The sequence below is a fragment of the Solanum verrucosum genome, unplaced genomic scaffold (genome assembly GCF_900185275.1).
Source record: "Solanum verrucosum unplaced genomic scaffold, falcon-dt-bn FXZP01000032.1, whole genome shotgun sequence".
Classification (NCBI taxonomy): domain Eukaryota; kingdom Viridiplantae; phylum Streptophyta; class Magnoliopsida; order Solanales; family Solanaceae; genus Solanum; species Solanum verrucosum.
Genome location: NW_026020569.1, coordinates 2113929 through 2133082, shown reverse-complemented (window position 1 = coordinate 2133082; position 19154 = coordinate 2113929). Strand labels below are relative to the sequence as shown.

At 36.2% G+C, this 19154-nt stretch overlaps 3 protein-coding genes across 3 annotated transcripts; 2 read left to right on the top strand and 1 right to left on the bottom strand.

Annotated features, from left to right (window-relative positions):
• The first annotated feature begins 5729 nt into the window (after positions 1–5729).
• Positions 5730–8479, top strand: LOC125810932 (plant cysteine oxidase 1-like). Its single transcript, XM_049490435.1, has 5 exons — positions 5730–6143; positions 6964–7082; positions 7192–7339; positions 7561–7791; positions 8141–8479. The coding sequence occupies exons 1-5, from the start codon at positions 5954–5956 to the stop codon at positions 8245–8247; spliced, it is 795 nt and encodes a 264-aa protein (XP_049346392.1). The 5' UTR covers positions 5730–5953; the 3' UTR covers positions 8248–8479.
• Positions 8480–9636: 1157 nt separating this feature from the next.
• Positions 9637–10271, bottom strand: LOC125810930 (uncharacterized). The gene has a single exon (XM_049490433.1). It carries the CDS (start codon positions 10203–10205, stop codon positions 9735–9737), a length of 471 nt encoding a protein of 156 aa, XP_049346390.1. The 5' UTR covers positions 10206–10271; the 3' UTR covers positions 9637–9734.
• Positions 10272–13862: 3591 nt separating this feature from the next.
• LOC125810747 (ubiquitin-conjugating enzyme E2 2-like) lies at positions 13863–18085 on the top strand. Its single transcript, XM_049490229.1, has 5 exons — positions 13863–14089; positions 14199–14224; positions 14697–14786; positions 16721–16809; positions 17711–18085. The coding sequence occupies exons 1-5, from the start codon at positions 13965–13967 to the stop codon at positions 17837–17839; spliced, it is 459 nt and encodes a 152-aa protein (XP_049346186.1). The 5' UTR covers positions 13863–13964; the 3' UTR covers positions 17840–18085.
• Positions 18086–19154: the final 1069 nt, after the last annotated feature.

Below are 19154 nucleotides of genomic sequence, written 5' to 3'. Positions count from 1 at the left end.
GTATGTGAGGCTTATGGCCTTAAATGCATAGTATGAGAAATTGGAGTGTTATCATGACATTATACGAATGAGAATTCAATGAAGATAATGTGATCATGTTATGAATGTAAAGGTGTTGTTGTAGGTTGTTCACTGGTTTGGTTGCATAATTACTACCCTATTTTCCATGCTCTTTGATTCCATTACATGCCTTCAAGGTGTTTGACAAAATGTCCAACTATGGAGAATTGATGAATCGATGCTTTAAAGTTTGAGTTATGAGATGTATGGAAATCCAGAGATGTGTTGATGACACTCATGAATGTTGATGATATAATATGAAGGATTCTTCAATATAAAGTATACCTTGAATTGGTAGGGCTTATGCATCATTTTCTTGTATAAATGATTATATTGTTGATTGTTGAATCCTTGGATCAGTAGGCTTATGGCACCCTTCCACACATGCTTATAATGAACCTTGGATCGGTAGGCTAATGGCACCCTTCCATTAATGATAAGTAATGAACCTTGGATTCGGTAGGCCTATGGCACCTTTCCATAAAGGTTAATGATGAGACTTGAATCGGTAGGCCCATGGCACCCTTTCAAGAGGAGTTAATGAGCTTTCCTAAATGTACCTTGAATCGGTAGGCTTATGGCACCCTTTCATGTGTTAAATAATGTACCTTGAATCGGTAGGCTTATGGCACCCTTTCATGTGTGATGATGTCAAAGTAATGAACTATTCTATGGGAATGTAGGCTAAGCACCGAGCGGATTTGGTTAGATGGAAACTCCCCCGACAGTTAGGCATGAGTTTCAATGATCGTCTACCTTATCCCATAAACTATGTGCCCGCATAGGAAGCTAGTGGATCCATTAAGCTATATATACCGGTCTTCCTTAGGCAAGTAGACCACCTCTTTTCGGTGTGGGGACTCATGACACCGGATTCCATGACAAGCTCTCATGGTCTATGTCGGTTAAACGCTTACTTCCCATCATGTGAGATTTCATTATGGTTTCTTGACAGGTTCTACAAAGTGTAGGTAGTAGTATGGGATGCTACCTATACATCGCACGAGTAGGCTTGGAGAGGGTCATAGTGAGTTTCTCTAAATCCTAATGACTGTGACATGAATGTACCCTAAATGAGGTTATTAAAGAATGTTGGCTCTTAAATGCTTAATATGTTATGCATGTTATACTTGGGTTATATTACGAGTTATTTTCCCTTGTCATGTCTTAATTAATGATATACCTCTTATGTATGAATATTGTGCAAAGGTGAAAGAAAGGAATGATAAGTTACTTTAAGTGACCTAAATGTGGTGCCTTAGTATGGATGGTGGTATGGGACGTCATCCATACATTGCACGAGGTATAGCATAAGGGTTTCTTGAGGTGAAGGTCCAAGGTAAAGGTTTTCATGTTGATATTGTTTAAAGGTGATATTATGACTTACTTGATGTTATGTTTGTCTTGTATGTCTTTTATGCTATTGTTCATGATATTTCAAAAAGGTGGCATAATGCATGGTTTCTAACTGAAATGTCCCTTTTTAAGCATGTTTTGCATGGTCATCATACTTAGTACATTTTGTGTACTAACTCATATTCTTCATATTTTTACTATAAGTGTAGGTTCCGGCAAGTGATCCCTCCTAGCTAGTTTGAAGTGTTGGATTGCTTTCCTCCAAGACTTGGTATGTCCTCATGGATTCGAGGACAAGACTTTTAAGTTCTTTTGTTCATGTAATAGACTTCTTTTGATTGTAAAGGGCCGTGTCCCTACTTATGTTTTGCGACTGTGTCTAAGATGGTCATGTGAGACTTAGACTTCCGCTGTGTGTTTTTAAAGTTGTTTTAAGAAGTTTAAATGTGTGGATGTAAATAAGTTTTTTTTTATTCCGCACTATTTTCATTATTGAATGCAATGAATGACTATGTGGCTCGTATAAGACCCCTTCGGGGTCGAGTACGCCTTGTTACGACTTGGGGGTGCTCCCGGGTCGTGACAATGATCTTCCTCCTTCCTAGGAGGCAAGCGCCTCGGCGACTTCTTTGGCAGCACGACATTGTTCCTTTCTGGAACCTTCTCCGTGCGTGGTGGCAGGGACCCTTTTGCACCATTGTCTTCTTTCGAACTTGCAATGATGGCTCTATGCGTCAACTCCTTCTTCTTAGGGCCTCTTATGAGCTGTAGGGCTGTTAGACGGACTTGCCCTTCCGTCTTCGGTACCTTAACCAGGGGTACCATACATGATCTTCCTTGCTTCATGACTAGAAGTCGTTGGAGGTAAAGGTCGATCACTACGTGGCACTGCTGGAAGAATTCCTGCCCAAGAATTACATCGAAGAGATCTACAGGAGCGACAATGAAATTGGTCTTACCTTGCCACTCGCGTAGCGTGATGCTCACTCCATGTGCGACTCCGCTCATAGGAGTCGTGGTGCATTGACCGTCCTGAGTTAGGCTTTACTTGGACTGTAACCCAGGCCCAACCTTGTCGCTACCGTCTTGGTCATGATATTGACCTCTGCACCTGTGTCGACCATAGCATGCGCGGGTCTTCCATTTATCGTAATGTCGACATACTGTGCGTCGTATCCTCTTGGCTTCTCTGGCTGCTTCGTGATGGCTCTGCATAGTCCTATCGAGCCCAACTGTGTTGTCTCTACGCCTTGTCCTTGCTCATGTGCGTCTTTCGCTTTCCGCTCTCGCAGGATAGTACCAAGGCTTTTCAATTCAGGGCACTTTGCATAGCCATGCGGCCCATTGCATATGTAGCAACCACCTTTGTTGACAACCTCTGTCTTCCTCTCCGTGTTGCCATGATGTTCAGACTTCTTGCCATCAGACTTGTATGTATCATGATTCTTGGGATGTGGCCACTACTTCTCGCCTTTGCCACGATCTCCCCCACCATAGTTATGACTACCTCTCATCTCTTTTCATCTGGCTCTGTCGGGCTTCTCATGCCTGAAGTCTGTCAAAACTTCGGCCTGCATGATGACTTCGTCTATGGTCCTGACTTGCCGACGTTCCAACTCTGTCCTGGCCCAATTTTGCAGCCCATCCATGAAGTGGAACAACATATCATCATCCGTGAAGTTAAGAATTTGAAGCGTCATGGTAGTGAACTCCTGCACATATGCGCGGATACTGCCCGTTTGCTTCAGCTCCCTAAACTTTTGCTTCGCCTCATAGATGACATTGTTAGGGAAGAAGGCTTTCTTGAACTCCTCCCGGAATTTCTCCCAGGTGTTGATGATGCACGTCCCCTTCCCTATCTCGGCCTCATTGCGCCTCTACCATAGCATGACCATCTCCGAAAGATACAACACAGCGGTGTTGATCTTACTCTCGTCGCTCTTCAGCCCGTTGCACTTGAAGTAATTCTCCAAATGCCAAAGGAAATTCTCCACCTCTTGCGCGTCACGGACGCCTTTGAACATAGGTGGCTTGGGAGCCTCGACCCTGCCCTCCCTATCTCGGTCAAGCGACGATGATCTTCCAGTTGCCACACCTTCCTTGAGTGCTTTCATCTCGGCCTTCATGGTCTTAATCGTGCTCAACGCCTCCATGAGCCGACACTCCAAGGAAGTGATAGCCTCCTTCATCTTAAACTCAGCCCGCTGACGTCCCTCCAACTCCTTATGGATGTTTTCGGTCTCCTCAAGGGTGAAGTCTTCGAGAGTCTTGAATTTGCCATCGGCCACGTTCATGCGCCGACCTAATATCTCCAAGGCCTGCCTTGCCACTTCAACCCTTGTGACCCACTCTTCTCCTGCGGTGACGTCAATGGCCTCCTCGCCACGTTTCTCGTCTCTTGCTTCGGTGGTTGATGGTGGATGAGATGTTAGCGCCTCGCTTGGTGTCGGATCCAACAACATTTTTTCATGACTCTTTTGGTATTTCTTTCCCTTGCGGTTCTTCTTTCCACCATCCGGACGAACGTTGGTGGTACTAACGACGTTCACGTCTCCTTCGGTTGCCATTCCCTTAGTATCAAACCTTTGCTCTGATACCACTTTGTCACGGACTTAGAGTCTTATTAAAGCTCTGTGCGGCACTTGACAACTTACTCACTAATCTTTCAAGATCTTGTAAGCTCAAATAAGCCTTTTATGCTAAGATCGCTAAGAGAAAGAAAGGAAAAAACTTAGAGAATTTTGGAAGAAGGCTTTATATTGCTTGGAGAATGTTTTACAAGTTGCTTGAATGTTTGGTTGCTTGGTTGCTTTCTTTCTTTCTTAGTGCCTAGCAAATGAGGGCCACCTCTATTTATACTAACACTTAGGGACTAAAGTGCAATTTAAAATTACTTTACAAGTCCCTAGATTATTTACACTTTGGTCTCTCTCTAGAAATCTCTACACTTTCTAGGAATTTCTAAGGTTTTCCAAGAAAATATCTAAAGCATTCTAGAGAATTCTAAGGAAGGACCTAGGGATTTCTAAGCCTTCTTGAAAACTCTAAGGGCCTCTAGAGTTCTCTATAAACCTCTCCATAACTCTAGACTCTTCCGCCCCTATCCGACTGCAAAATTTGATTGTGAAATGGCGGGACGTGACAGTACGTTGTGTCATTACTCCATAGGCAGATCTGCTGTGAGATTTACGAAGTGTTCGTGTAGTGAAATAATAAATACTTACATTTTTTATATTGCATGGTAGCCATGTTGAGGTGAAAAATTAAAATTAAAATCAAACAAAATTCCACTTCAAATTACCTTACTTCTTCACACAAATTAGTTGTTATACTCAGAGAGAATATGTTCTTCCTAGGCACGCAATGCTAGAGCTAAAGAAAATTAAGGGGATTAATTCAATTATTGTACGTAATATATTCCTTTTGATCTATCTTTTTGTTGTCTCTTTTATCATACGAAAACTCGAAAAATGTTTCACACGTTTTACATGTATTAACTATATATATAAAGTCGGGGGAGATTGGATTGATTCAAATTATAATTGATAGTAGAAAATCATATTATTTAAATAACTATTTAAAGCTATGTGCATATTTTAGTAATAATGTTTTTAGGTTAGATTATCATATCAGAAACTGAGAAAGAAAAGAAAAAGCTGTGTCATAACATTCAATGTATATAGACAAAAAATGAAAAGGAAGTTGGTGACGGTTAAAAAGTAGAGACGTAGAATGAATGACTAGGTTCATACCCTCATTGTCTAGATCACTATTACTATTTAAATAATTCTTCTTCAAAAAAGATCGATGCTACCTTCGTACGTAATTAAACATTTTATACGAATTGTATATGCTACGGAGTGTACTTTTTTTTGCATAATTGCAAGCCGTCAAATTGCATATTATTTCCAACCATGTCAAGCATGATTCTTTGTATTTTTGTAGGGTAGGGTATACTTATTTTAAATTAATTAATACGCATCATACCAAAAATAAAAATAAAAATGATAGATAAAGATTCATATTTTTATCTCGTTGGTAATTATTTGACTTGTTTATTTCTATCGAAGTGGGAAAAATCACTTGATGTTTAAATTTTATTTATCTAATTAATTTAATTGATACCATGTACGGTGGACTTTTTAATAAAAGATTCTCAATTGATTAAAAACACGTTCTTTAGCGGTAAAAAGGAAAAGAAATGGGTAAAAGGTCAAATTAAGAAAAAGATTAGGGGGTGGAAGACAATCTGAAAAGTAAGAAAAGGGGGTTTGGGAAAGAATAAATTAAAAAAACAGTCTAGTGGCAGAGCCCATAGGAAATCCAGGGAATAGCCCCTGGTTTTAGTTTTTTCCGCTGTGTTTCTTCATTTATACTCAACAACATACAATTTAACTAACCCCCTCAACTCCAACATCATCAAACAATTTACCCATAAAAAATGCACATAGTAAATACCTAAGCACACTCGATACCCAGATCATAGTTTTCTTGAATTATTTCCAGTTAAAGAGAAAAAAATTGATTCAATTTGAGGATGAGGATCGACAAAAATGTGTGTGAACGAAGAGGTAGAGAGTATAGCGATTCGAAGAAGAACCGGAGAAGACAGAGGATGATTTCCCCGGTTCAAAGACTTTATGAAACTTGCAAAGAAACCTTTGCTAATTGTGGTCCTGGTGTTGTACCATCTGCAGAAAAGATTGAACGTCTCAAGGAAGTTTTGGGTATACATTTCTTTTCCTTAGTAGGAGTAATTTATTTTAGCCTAGGTTTAATATTGAATTGCTGCTGCGTCATAAATTTCAGTTTCCTTTTTTATTTTATTCTAAAGTGCGTATGTGGACCAAAGCACCATATTTGATTCGCAAGGTACATGATCGGGCGTTGTTATTAGTATAACCATTTTTTGAATCGGTTTAACCCAATTTTGGTCTTCTCTAAATTACAAAAGGGGTGGGGATATAGAACCCTCACTCAAAGTCAACCAATTGAGTTACTTAATTAATTCCCCAACAGAGGAATGCGTAATGGGTGCCAAAAATTAAAATAATTGAGCTGTTACATGTGATTTTCATTCATTAGTTTCGTAGCGGACATATAGGACCTTATGTTTGAAGAAGGGTTGAATGTCTTTCTACATTTGGTTATACGTTCAACCATCAATGTTATGTTGTTGGACAATTTTGATTGATGATAGCCAATTTTAGCACGACAGAATCTGGTTGCCTTGCTTTGCTATTTGAGGGTTTTATGAGGACTGTAAATGTTTGGATAAATACAACTGTTATTTCTTTCTAAATTTGGTGAGTACTACTATTTTCAGAATGTTTTATTGGAAAATAACTGCTACGCTTTTTTTTCTTCTTTTTTCCCTGTAGTTCAATAGTTTATCTTGCTTGTGATTGTTCAAGGTTTTATGAGGAGGAGAGGTAGGGGTGACGTGATAATTTATGAGTTTCTAGTTTGTTTTGATGTGAATGCAAATTTCCCTTTTGTTTTGATTTAGACACAATGTAATTACTTAATAACTCGTATGATCAGCAGATACCATGGCTGGAGCAGACGTTGGCTTGAGACCGAACATACCATATTTTAAGTCAATAAGATATGACAGACCACCTACAATAACGTACCTGCACCTCCATGAGTGTGATAAATTCTCAGTAAGTGGCCAAAGTGCATTGTTTCACTATAATGAATCAGGCTGTGTATGTTCTTCTCTTCAGTGTCTTCTTTTTGAGGCTTATAAATGTGTTTTTGCTTCTTTGACAGATTGGTATCTTCTGCTTGCCCCCATCAGCTGTCATTCCACTTCATGATCACCCTGGAATGACGGTTTTTAGTAAGCTTCTTTTTGGAGAAATGCACATAAAGTCGTATGACTGGGCTGAACCAACTCCACTTGCTAAGCCTTTAGATAGTAAGTTTTTTTAGTTGGAGATTGCTTTGTTGAGGGTATCTATAATCTTTTTATATCTTGTGGTCTTAAACCTGTCACATAAGATGTTGTATTTGAAAATATCCCTGCTGAACCAAATCCAATTGCTTTCTATTTTCTTGCATACCATTTGTATAACTGATGTATTTTAAAAATATAGGATCAAAGGGGGCCTAACTTATTGGTGATTATTTCCTTATCAGATGGACTTGGGGATTCTACTACTGGAATTCGTCTAGCAAAAGTGAAGATGAATTCAGCGTTTAGAGCTCCTTGCAAGACCTCCATCTTATATCCAGCTGATGGTGGTAATATGCATTGTTTCACAGCAAAAACAGCTTGCGCCGTGCTAGATGTGCTTGGCCCACCATATTGTGATCCTGAAGGTCGCCACTGTCAATACTACTATGACTTCCCGTTTTCCAATATCTCCGGTATACATCTTGTACTTTTTTTCGTCCTCGCTTTTAACAAAGTGCTAGTGTAAATTGTCAAAGTCCTTGGTGAAAAAGGTCGAATCTAACAACATTGAGATTTGATTTTCCAAATTGTTGGCTGGTGGGGAGACAGTTCCCAGAACAGTTAAGAGAGTGTTTATAAAATTGGCAACTTGATTTTCAATCTATTTCTGGGATCACATGATCAGACAACAAGAATCTTTGTTATCTTTTTTATTGACAGGGTGTTTTAATAAATATGGTAAATTGATTTTGATTGTGTACCTGAAGGGCATTATATATACGGACTAGCAAGTTTATGCAAACTCTTTTTTGTCGATTTCAGTTCCCGAGGAACAGAAGGGTGACTATGCATGGCTGAAAGAGAGGGAAAAACCTGATGACTTAACTGTAGTTGGAGCATTGTACAAGGGACCAAAAATGGTTAAGTGAATTGAATTATCCCCACCAAGAGAATTTCTGTGGATGATGACGAAAGTTGGCAGTGAAGCAGAACCAAAAAAGAAAAAAACTTTTTTTTTTTTCCTTTTCTTATCTTTCTTTCCCTTGTTTTCCTCCCTAATTTTTCCCTTCTTGCGGTTTGCTAGTGTACATATTCAGACCGGAGGAAACAAACGAAGGTCATGGCGAAAATTTGATGCAGTAGTGTTTTTTTTTTTTTTTTCCAACAGTTACATATTTCTGACTTAGCGTCATGTTTTAGCATTTGTCTAAGTACCTCTTTTTATGGTACAATTTGCTATTTGACTAGAAGCTCAGGTTGTCCTACATATACTTTAGGAACATTTGCCCTGGAATCTGAATATGACAATAAGAAGTGGGCTTGTAATTCAAGTGGATTGAGGGGCGTTACGATACTTATGGTTGACATTGTAAAGAAATGGATTATAGATTGAATTCAATCCCAAAAATTAAATTAGCTTATAGGGTAAGGATTATCAAGCTCATACAAGGATGTCAATGATATCAATTGTCCATGTGGGACTTCTTAACACTCTCATGGTACTCTCATGCATGTTCAGACCTCGTTAATTGGAGTGAATAATATAATAAGGTTGGTGAACAAAGAAATTGAAATATATTTGCTACTGATATCATATAAGATTTGAGTATTTTGTGCCTCACCAATGAATTGGGATAGATCTGTTTTTGATATCTTACGTCATTAAGTTTTTGTGCCTTCAAATTAAACTTGTGCACATGATTGTTAATTAGGTTCCAATTTAATTTTAGGCTCAAGTCATTTCTATCCTACCGAGTTTGAACACCTCAACTAGGACGTGTACTATTTTCTGTTTATTGAGATAGGCATAGACATGAAGAAAACTGGAATTAACTTTTTTAACTAAACAAGATTAGATAAGTGGCATTTGAGCATGGTAAACATCAGTAATATCAAATTCTCAGCCCACAAAAGGTGTGTATATATATATATGGGAAGACGCGCACACAGAAAAATTTCTGCAATGTATGTGAACCTACAAAGCCATAGGTTAGTACATACTTTCAAATATGAAAACCAACAGATAGTTCCAACTGACCTAAATGAAACAAACAGGAAGTTTGCTGAGATATCCCCCCATAAAAGAGTTCCTATATTATCAAAGAGAACAACTAGGAGGTGATCCAGGTCAAGAAACTTTAAGATAGTCATCAGTCAGCACACATTTGAACGACAAAATTGATGAATTCACAAGTGTTGCATCATATTAATTGATGTTAAAGAGGCAAACCAAAAGGATACGTAGTAAACTAGTAATGTAGATACTACGACAGAAGTAAATAATACTCAAAACTTTTAACAACAGATGAAATCCAATTCTGCAAAATTAAAGTAGGATTTGCAAGGCACAAAATGCGCAATTAAGGTATAAGCATGAGAGAAGTAAATCCGATTAACAGTAATTAACTATATTCACTCACTCTACATCAAACCCTTTCTCTTGAAGCTCAGAAATGACCTCATTCCTCATCCTCATCCATAGCTTGAAGGCTTCTTGGTCAACTTTCTTATCCTGCAATGCTTTCTGATAATTGTATGAATCTTTATCAGATTCAATGATTCCCTTGGGACCAATGGTAGTCCCAATCATCCCACCTTTGGCAACGAATTCTTCCATGGCCTTGTCGTCACCTGGATATGGAAATTTCCGGCGTTCGTAAAGATGTGCTAATTCTTTTTCTTCTTTTGGCCGTGGCTTTAAGGTCCACCAACCAAGCGGCGAAGTTTCATTCCACACCCACGCCACACCAAACAGCGTGTAAGTACAGAGCAAAGCCTTTCCCACTTGCTTCCAGAAGTGATAATCTTCTTTCCCTAATCCGACTCTCTTCAGGTACTTCTGTGCATCGAGTGATTTTGCCATTGAAGCACCTGCTTTGGTACGCATCCTGAGACTATTTGGGAGAAAAGGCTTTGCTAATTGCTAGTATCCAGTTGAAAAAAGAGAAAATTTTAATTGTGGGGAGGATTTCGGGTCCCAAACAACGAGGCAGAGTCAAATTAAATCAAATTTTGAAATGGAGAAGGCTCCAATGAGTTTAAATCGTACAATTTACCAACGAATTTCAAATGAGAGCCGTCTGGTTCTTGAGGCGGAGACGACGCGGCACTGAGATTGAGACACCAACGGTCTGCGTACGGAAGGATACGTGATTTGGCGAAGGTTTGTCGGGTTCTGGGTTCTTCGCGTTGCTGGGTTCGGGTCGTTTGGTTCTGTGAAGGAGACGACGAAGTAGAAGGGTCGTTGGTGTACGCGTATTGTATTGTTAGGAGAATTGGGTCTGGCCTCGGTATTGGTTTGTTGATGTAAATAATAAATAGTTAACATAATTATTATAAATTAATCAACTCAAAAGAATATAAACGTCAAATAATTAAGTAAAAACAAAATCTTTTTGAGACTGTTACGTTTTTGATAATTCATTACTAATTATATATTTATATACATAATTATATAAAAACATATATTTTATTTTTAAAATGTCAAAATTACATTAAAAAATAATTGAAAAAATATTTTGAATTTTATAAAATTAGTTATTTCAATTCGTTTGAAATTAAACAAGCTCAATGACTTATTTATATTGTGAAGGATCAAAATTGAGTGTCAACGGTTGTCTCTTTCTTTGGGTAGGGTCGATGAAAGAGATCCTGGTCAAAGAAAATTGACAAATTCAATTTTGTTCGACCACATCTTCATCTTTTAGAAAGAGATTTTGGTACAGACTTTGAGAGGTTATGGCCAGATCCCAGTATCAGGTTCTCTACATATCTCAGGTTATATGAGAATTCAGGTCATTTTCAACACGATGCTTGATTTGACGCATGATTTTTGAAAGAATTCAAAAGTTATCTCGACATTGAATTATGGAGATCGAAAAGCATGGGAATAGAATGAGGAGAAGTTGGACTACAGTCGAGTTTTCAACATCAAACTCGCCTACATATCCCTAAACATGAGAATCAAATTGCTTGTAGTTCGATTCAATCAGTTGAAAAGAAAATCTCTTATGCTAAGATAACCTTCGATTTAGATAAGTGATAAAAAAATTGAGTATGAAAAAAAGGCACGCAACTTTCATATACCATTCTTTTTAGAATATCAACTTATTCATGTTCAATTCCTACTAAATTATCTACCAAAAAATAATATGTTACTCCTTCGACCTTAATTATACGTTCATATTTAATTGAACATTGTGTTTTAAAAAAAATATATGGTTTAAAAATAAATATTCGTAGGTGTGGAAAGTAAAATGAAACCGAAGGGCGAAGGAGTAGGGTGTATATATATACTAGTATTTGGTCACGCGCAACACGCGCATTGCGCGTATATCCCTTACCAATGAGCATAAGTATTTTTCAAAATTACATCAATATGATAAATATATTCAAAAATCAATGACATCCAATATTTAAAGGACAATGTTTCTATGCTCTCTATCAAACTCATAAAACAAAATGTAACGAACAAGAAGATATACATATGTGAAATGAAAAGACAAGGATCATAGTGGAGAATGTAAAGAGACAATAGTTTCCTTAGAAGATTATTAATGAATAGTTGTCTTTTTAATGTATCTATTTTATGTAAAAATATATATTTTAAGTACAATATAATATGCGATATGATTACTATTTAATATTTTGTTAATTAAATATTTTATAACATTTTTATTTAATATAGGGGTAAAATGGTAATCCAACATTGTACTTTGATGCTTCCCACTTTTAATAATATATGATATGATATGATGATATGATGATTATGTTTTGATCAAAAAATTATTAAGTTAATTAAATCCATAGATTACAGGCTTAATATGCTCATATCATCAATTAACCGTTGTCCTACCTCCAAAATCAATATTACATTTCTAAACGAACTTCATTTGATGTGACTCAACGCAATTATAATAGTTTTTGTAGTTAGAAAAGGAATTTAGCATTTCAGTTATATTTTGTCGACTGTATTGTTAAAATTGTACTTGAGAAACAAAAGACATGTATTGTTTTATGTTGTCAAAAGATATGATAAAAAATAATATTACGACATGTAAGTGATAAGTAATATAAATTCTGAATGAGAAAGGGAGGGATAAATTGTGGCTCAAATAACTAAAACAATCAACTAAACTAAAGCAAAGAAAGTTAATATAATTTCGTGAAAAAAATAACCAAAATATGATATTGTATTCATTCCTTTCTTTCTTAACATGGGTTGTTATCCTCCCTTCTTTTTTTTTGGATGAAAGCTCCATTAAGAAAAATTAAATTCAGACAAAGAAAGTGATGCCAAATAGGCAATGAATATCAAATCACTCAACATGCCATAGCTCATAAATACATTTTTTAGTTTTATTGGGTTATGACGGTTAATATCAAAATTCAATACTTAATTAGCTTTAAACACAAATAAATCACATGAATTTGCATATGAAAATTCAATAAATTTGACCTACTATTGACAAAAGAAAAGAAAAACCAAACAAAGAATATTGTGCTAACAAAAAAATTACGTTAGAAGAAAATGTCACTTACCCCATTTGTATTGGAACAACTCAAAGTACAGTTCTATGCGATTGACACAGAAGCATCTCATCAATTGATTTTCCCTGCAACAAAAAAATCATCTCATAAGCTATTGACACAAAATTGATCAAAATCTTAAACATCAATCAAACAACATAAATTATATGATAAGTAAGAAGTAAGAAACAAAATAAAAAATAACTTAAAAGAACATACACATGAATGGAGCATCGGAAAGGACAATCTCTCTATCAAACTCATAAAACAAAATGTAACGAACAAGATGATATACATATGTGAAATGAAAAGAGAAGGATCATAGTGGAGAATGTAAAGAGATAACACTTTCTTTAGAAGATTATTAATGAATAATTGTCTTTTTAATGTATCTACTTTATGTAAAAATATATATTTTAAGTACAATATAATATGTGATATGATTACTATTTAATATTTTGTTAATTAAATATTTTATAACATTTTTATTTAATATAGAGCTAAAATGATAATTCAACATTGTACTTTGATGTTTTTCACTTTTAATACTTTATGTAAAAATATATATTTTAAGTACAATATAATATGTGATATGATTACCATTTAATATTTTGTTAATTAAATATGTTATAACATTTTTATTTAATATAGAGCTAAAATGATAATTCAACATTGTACTTTGATGTTTTTCACTTTTAATAATATATGATGATATGATATATATATTGGGTGTTAGATTGGGACACCTGATGTGTCTGAGCAGCTTACATATCACGCAAACTCTCAAAGTCTACATTTATCATAAGCAGGCAAACAAGAACCTCAACTCTGAACCAATTACATTCATTGAAGTTCTTACCGCTTTTAACACTCAGGTAATTCGTCTTCATCCTTCACATATGAATGTTCAATCAATGGTTATGTCTTTGGAGTACTAATTTATGAAATTATTTTCGATTTCTTTGGGGATCTAGGGTTTTCTTGATTTATTGGTTCGATTTCACAGCATCTGATTCTCTAAATGAAAACTTTAGATTCTTGTGTCTAAACTTTAGGGATCTAGGGTTTTCTTGATTTATTGTTCTTGAATTGTAATTCGTGGATTTAGGCGGTGAGGATGTCGACGCCGGCGAGGAAAAGATTGATGAGGGATTTTAAGCGGTTACAGCAGGATCCGCCTGCTGGCATCAGTGGTGCTCCTTATGACAACAATATAATGCTTTGGAATGCTGTTATATTCGGGTATGCATGCCTATGGATTAAATCATTGAATTCGGCTACGATTGCTCTTGTACTTCTTTCTTTTTGACTTATGCACTTCCGTTTCTTGTTTCTTTTTCTTGGAATGCAGTCCTGACGACACACCTTGGGATGGAGGTGAGGAAATTCTTCTTCATTTACAATCTTTTTACAATCTTTTTACAATCTAAGATACGAATTGAAGCATATTTTTGACTCTTAAGTCCATCATGTAAAACCTGAATGCATAGTTACACACCTCCTTGTACTTTACTTTGTGATTTCTGTGTTCCTTTTAAATGCATAAATTGCACTTTGAGACACTTGTCTATGTGGATGAATATCTTGTGTTGATACAATCACTGCCACCTGAGTAATGCATATACTTTGTGCCTTTCCAGTGAAGAAGGTTTCTAGGAATCTGTGTTTGTGTTGCATGACCATTTTCCCACCATAATTAAGATTTGCTCTCTCTTTTTCATCCATGATTTTCCTCTTTCACTAAAATGGAGGATACAGGCATGTCTTGTTTGTATGGGCAAGAACCCTCAGATTTATAGCATGCCCATCCACCCCAATATTGACTAGTGAATTTCTGATTTGTATGCAGGTACGTTTAAGCTGACACTTCAATTTTCAGAGGATTACCCCAACAAGCCTCCAACGGTTCGATTTGTATCCAGGATGTTCCATCCGAATAGTAAGTAGCCTAAGTAACGTTGCATTATCTTTCTCTCCCACTCTTCACATAGTTCTAGTCCATAGAACAAGTAGAACTTACAACTTTAAGCTTAGGTTGCTTATTCAGTTTATCTTGTGGTGCCAAGACTAATAGTATCGACAAGGAGTTATATCAACTCGGGGACCTTCTTAAATTAGTTATAGTGTTAGTATTGCGTCTCACACCGCGTGAACTGAGAAGGAAGCCAGCTTCCTAATTTTTTTAATATCCCACATAGGCCACACATTCTGCATCACCTGTCAATTCATTGTAGTGCACTCTCTCCCTCTGTATCATCCTATCCTGCCCTTCACCACCAATAGGCCATTTGTATATCTGTGAAGAAACTCCTCAATCTTCTATTATTCCTAGTCCTTTATTGCTAGTCTAAATTCTGTGCCATGTAGTCTGTCACCATGCCAACTCTTGTGGAACTATTTTGCTCAGAGTTACACCACAGAACCAGTCTATCTGAGACCTAATTCTCATGCCTATATAATAATAAAGAACGTAAACAAAGTGCCTTTCCCCTTCGTTTATCTCTTAAACATATCGACGCCTATTCCCACCAGTTTCTATTGAACTCCTATCATTGTCTTCACAGAGCATTCTCCAACAATACCGAACAGTGGACATATGTTATGTGGTTATATCAGATAATGAGTTTAGTAGTTTATTCCCCTTTCCCTTTAAAGACATATCAACTCTTACATCCACTCAACCTTTACAGAGGTCGTCCCAAATCCTTATCCTTGAATTTACCCTGATTGGTAATCCCATATATCTGTAATTGGTAATTTCATCGTTTCAGTTCTAATGAGTATTTTGGTGTGACACTTTCTTCAATGATTATGATATTTTGGTGATGGAAATGTTACAAGAATGTTTGTAATTATCATTGCATACAGAATCCTGTTTCTTGAAGTTATTTGTTTGAGTATTTGTTTCTTGGGAGTTGTTGAATAAGAGAGAATTAGCCATATTCTGGTAGCTGCTTGGGTTGTGTGTTATTGAATATGCTGTGATTCATGTGAATGTAAAGTTGTGTATGTGTTAAGACGTACAGCTTAGTATTTCTTCCATCTTATACTAGATTAGGCCAGGTACTTTATTGATTTTTAGTTTTTTTTTTTTTTGCACTGAATAAATTGGTCTCAAGATTTGATCTTGCCATTTTACATGCATAATGCAGTCCAAAGTATGCGAAATATAAGAAGCAATGGCCCATTGCACTTCTTGTACTCTCACCCTATGACTACATATTCTCTCTCTTTTTAAATACATCTAAGCACATACGTTTTTTGATAAGCAGTAACTTCTAAGCTTATACATTTTTCAAAGCATCAATTTAGTGGAGAAACTTATCAAAAATAAAATAAAATAGTGGAGATATCAATATAGGGAGCAAAATGCCTTGCAACAAAATGAAATAAATTCGGATAAAGAACAGTAGAAGTACATGGGAACTTTTAGCTGAAATTTTAGCAGATGTACTTGTGCCACACCCACAATACTCTTTTCCCTCAAATATCCTAGTTTTGCCGCACCTATTTTTCTTGTCTTTTATTTACACCTGGCAGTCCAAGCAATTGGAGCTCAGCACCTACGCAATCGGAGCATTGTATTATTTTATGTTTAATTATTGGCTTATTGAGAGAATTGATGTAATGTGTGCGTATCAATTAGATTTATGCTCTGTTTATTTTTCATTTGTGCCTTTGTTCAGAAGTTAATTCAAGATCTCCCACTCATTCAAAATGGATACTTCTTGCATTCTATATTAGCCTCGATTTAACTTTACACATAAAAAGGGCTTGAATTCTACTTTGTGGCCCTTGTCATGCAAAGTATAAATTGAGTAGTTTTTAGTTTTGCTGATTTCTCATATCACTGTTTATCTATCTATTGGTCAGTTTATGCCGATGGAAGTATTTGCTTAGACATATTGCAAAATCAATGGAGTCCTATATACGATGTTGCTGCTATACTCACTTCAATCCAGGTATGTTGATATTGTTATTAAATGCATCATTGTGCCTCGTGCTGTGCAGAATTTTAAAGAAATGTAACATGTAAAGTTTATTTCTTGGTGTATGTTTTATTTTATTATAAGCCCCTTTCCTTTTTATTGCCTTGTCTTTGTAGCTTTGTGTCCTTCTGTATTTCATATAATGCACTAATAGTTTACCACTAGTAAGACATGATATCTGTGTGGTCAAGTAGCTCATTGTCCTGTACTCCTGTTGCTGTTAGTGGACACTCATTGAGTTATGCTCCCCTTTGCATTTCTCTGTTTGAACATGGATAGTGTACACTGATGAGAACAGGAAATCTGTAATTTTGGATAAGTTGGGAATGGAGACTTCATTATTTGATTCAGTGAGATGATAAAATATTTTCGTAGATGCACATACTGTGTTTGATATCATTTTTTACGAGTGGTAAATTAATTAATTTAACAAATGAATAAAGTAACTAAACAAAGAACTTGCTCTAAAGCAAACAGTTCAGGTCCTTGGTTCTTAAACATTGAATATGTCTCTACTTGCTGGAGAGGCAAGTTTTTTTCTGTTTTGTTAAATTTATTTGGTTCAAGCAGTTCTTACTTTTACTGTGATATTGTTCTGTCTGTTTCACATTATGTTTCATCTAGGCGCTAACTTGGGAGTTTAAAACATCTTCTGTCACCGCCATCTTTGTATTGTGTTTCCATAGAAGTCCAGTTCAATTTTTTGGTCGGTAGAGTTTTCTACAGCATCTGAATCATATCATTTTTTTAATCAAGTAATTGAATTCTGGTCTTGTCTGGTGTGAGAGTGGAGTCGAGTCAATTCATAAATGAAACTGAACTGAGAACGCATTATCTTTAGCATCCCCTAATGTTTGACTTTCTTGAAATGCAGTCTTTGCTCTGTGATCCAAACCCAAACTCGCCAGCTAATTCAGAAGCAGCTCGCATGTTTAGTGAGAACAAGCGTGAGTACAACAGGAAGGTGCGTGAGATTGTTGAGCAGAGCTGGACGGCTGACTGACATCTTTCTGGCTGAATCTGTTACAAGAGATTTTTCTGGTAGGGTTGCCAGGTCAAGCGGCAGTGTTCTCCATGCTGTTGCTACATTAATAATAAATGTAGCATGAAATTGTCCTTTTATGTGCTGTTTAGAAACTCTGATTGTCTTTATCTTCATGTTCTGTTACTCTGATACAGTGTACATATTGATCACTTTGTATTTTAATTGTATGAAACTCTTTTCTGTTGGTCATCATGAGACCTCCAAAATGGAAAATGGATAAATATCTGATATTTTTATTTACCAATGTAAATTGTGCAATATCATTCATTCGACTCAACAAAATAAATTCTTAGTAGAAGTGGGCTTTAAACACCAACTTTGAGGAGATAGAGGAGTCAAAATTCTTGTGCCTGTCTGAGTTTCAATTCAGGCAATGAGATGTGTTGAAAAAAAAAGGTAGTGGAGAATTGCAGGACTAGCAATCACTTAATATTGGATCTGCGGTGACACTCACAATATGTCAAAAAAGTATTATGAAACCTCATAAAGAGACATACCACTACCAGTGTATGCCTTTTGGAGCTTCTGAATTTATATTGCTCTTATATTACTTGATTCCTAATCATGATCTTTTCCTATAGAGTTTTACAGGCGTGCCTCACAGCTTGGAGAAACCTCCATTGTGTGGTTGACTAATCTGTTTCGACTATATTGCTTGCTAATGATGAGCCAGAGTTTGAGGTATTGCCTTTAGCCTGAAGTAATCTATGCTATCCCAGTGAGATATTTTATTCTCTCAAGCCTCTATTGTCTTCTTTTTGCAATTCCTATTCGATGATGTTATTTTATACATTAAAAAGAAATCGTCATGTTAGCTAGCAATTGTCATATGTGTGTGTTTCTTTTTAATTTTTTTTTTAAAAAAGTTTAGGACGAGTGGATGATGTTCCTCCTTGTTGGATGTTATTATCATTATTATTAATAATCGTTGTCTGTTAGCTTGGCTGTCAGTTTCATGTGACTGAAAATCCTATATTACTAGAGAGTTTCTTTTATCTCGTAAAGAATAAAGTCGGTGAAGTAAGCTTTTTTCCCGTTAGAAGATAAGTGCCGTCACTCCACTTGTTTGCTTAAGTTTGGAAATTAACAAACCGTCGGTGGCATATTCTCCTTGCATCTAACACGCTGCTCCATTCCTCTACATGTCACCCATAACTTAACGAGTGACTCAACATAGTATCTCCCGGGGGTTCGTGCAACACAGTAATCGATAGATAATTATGTGATCTTACGTTTAAATTCTATATCAGGTGATTTTTTCTCATATGTTAAA

Excerpts from the sequence above, each read along its gene's own strand:
- LOC125810932 (XM_049490435.1), top strand. The coding sequence starts at position 5,954 with ATGAGGATCGACAAAAATGTGTGTGAACGAAGAGGTAGAGAGTATAGC. Across the intron at positions 6,144-6,963 it reads ACGTCTCAAGGAAGTTTTGG|ATACCATGGCTGGAGCAGAC; the intron begins GTATACATTTCT and ends TATGATCAGCAG. Across the intron at positions 7,792-8,140 it reads CCCGTTTTCCAATATCTCCG|TTCCCGAGGAACAGAAGGGT; the intron begins GTATACATCTTG and ends TGTCGATTTCAG.
- LOC125810930 (XM_049490433.1), bottom strand. The coding sequence starts at position 10,205 with ATGCGTACCAAAGCAGGTGCTTCAATGGCAAAATCACTCGATGCACAG.
- LOC125810747 (XM_049490229.1), top strand. The coding sequence starts at position 13,965 with ATGTCGACGCCGGCGAGGAAAAGATTGATGAGGGATTTTAAGCGGTTA. Across the intron at positions 14,225-14,696 it reads CGACACACCTTGGGATGGAG|GTACGTTTAAGCTGACACTT; the intron begins GTGAGGAAATTC and ends ATTTGTATGCAG. Across the intron at positions 16,810-17,710 it reads CTATACTCACTTCAATCCAG|TCTTTGCTCTGTGATCCAAA; the intron begins GTATGTTGATAT and ends CTTGAAATGCAG.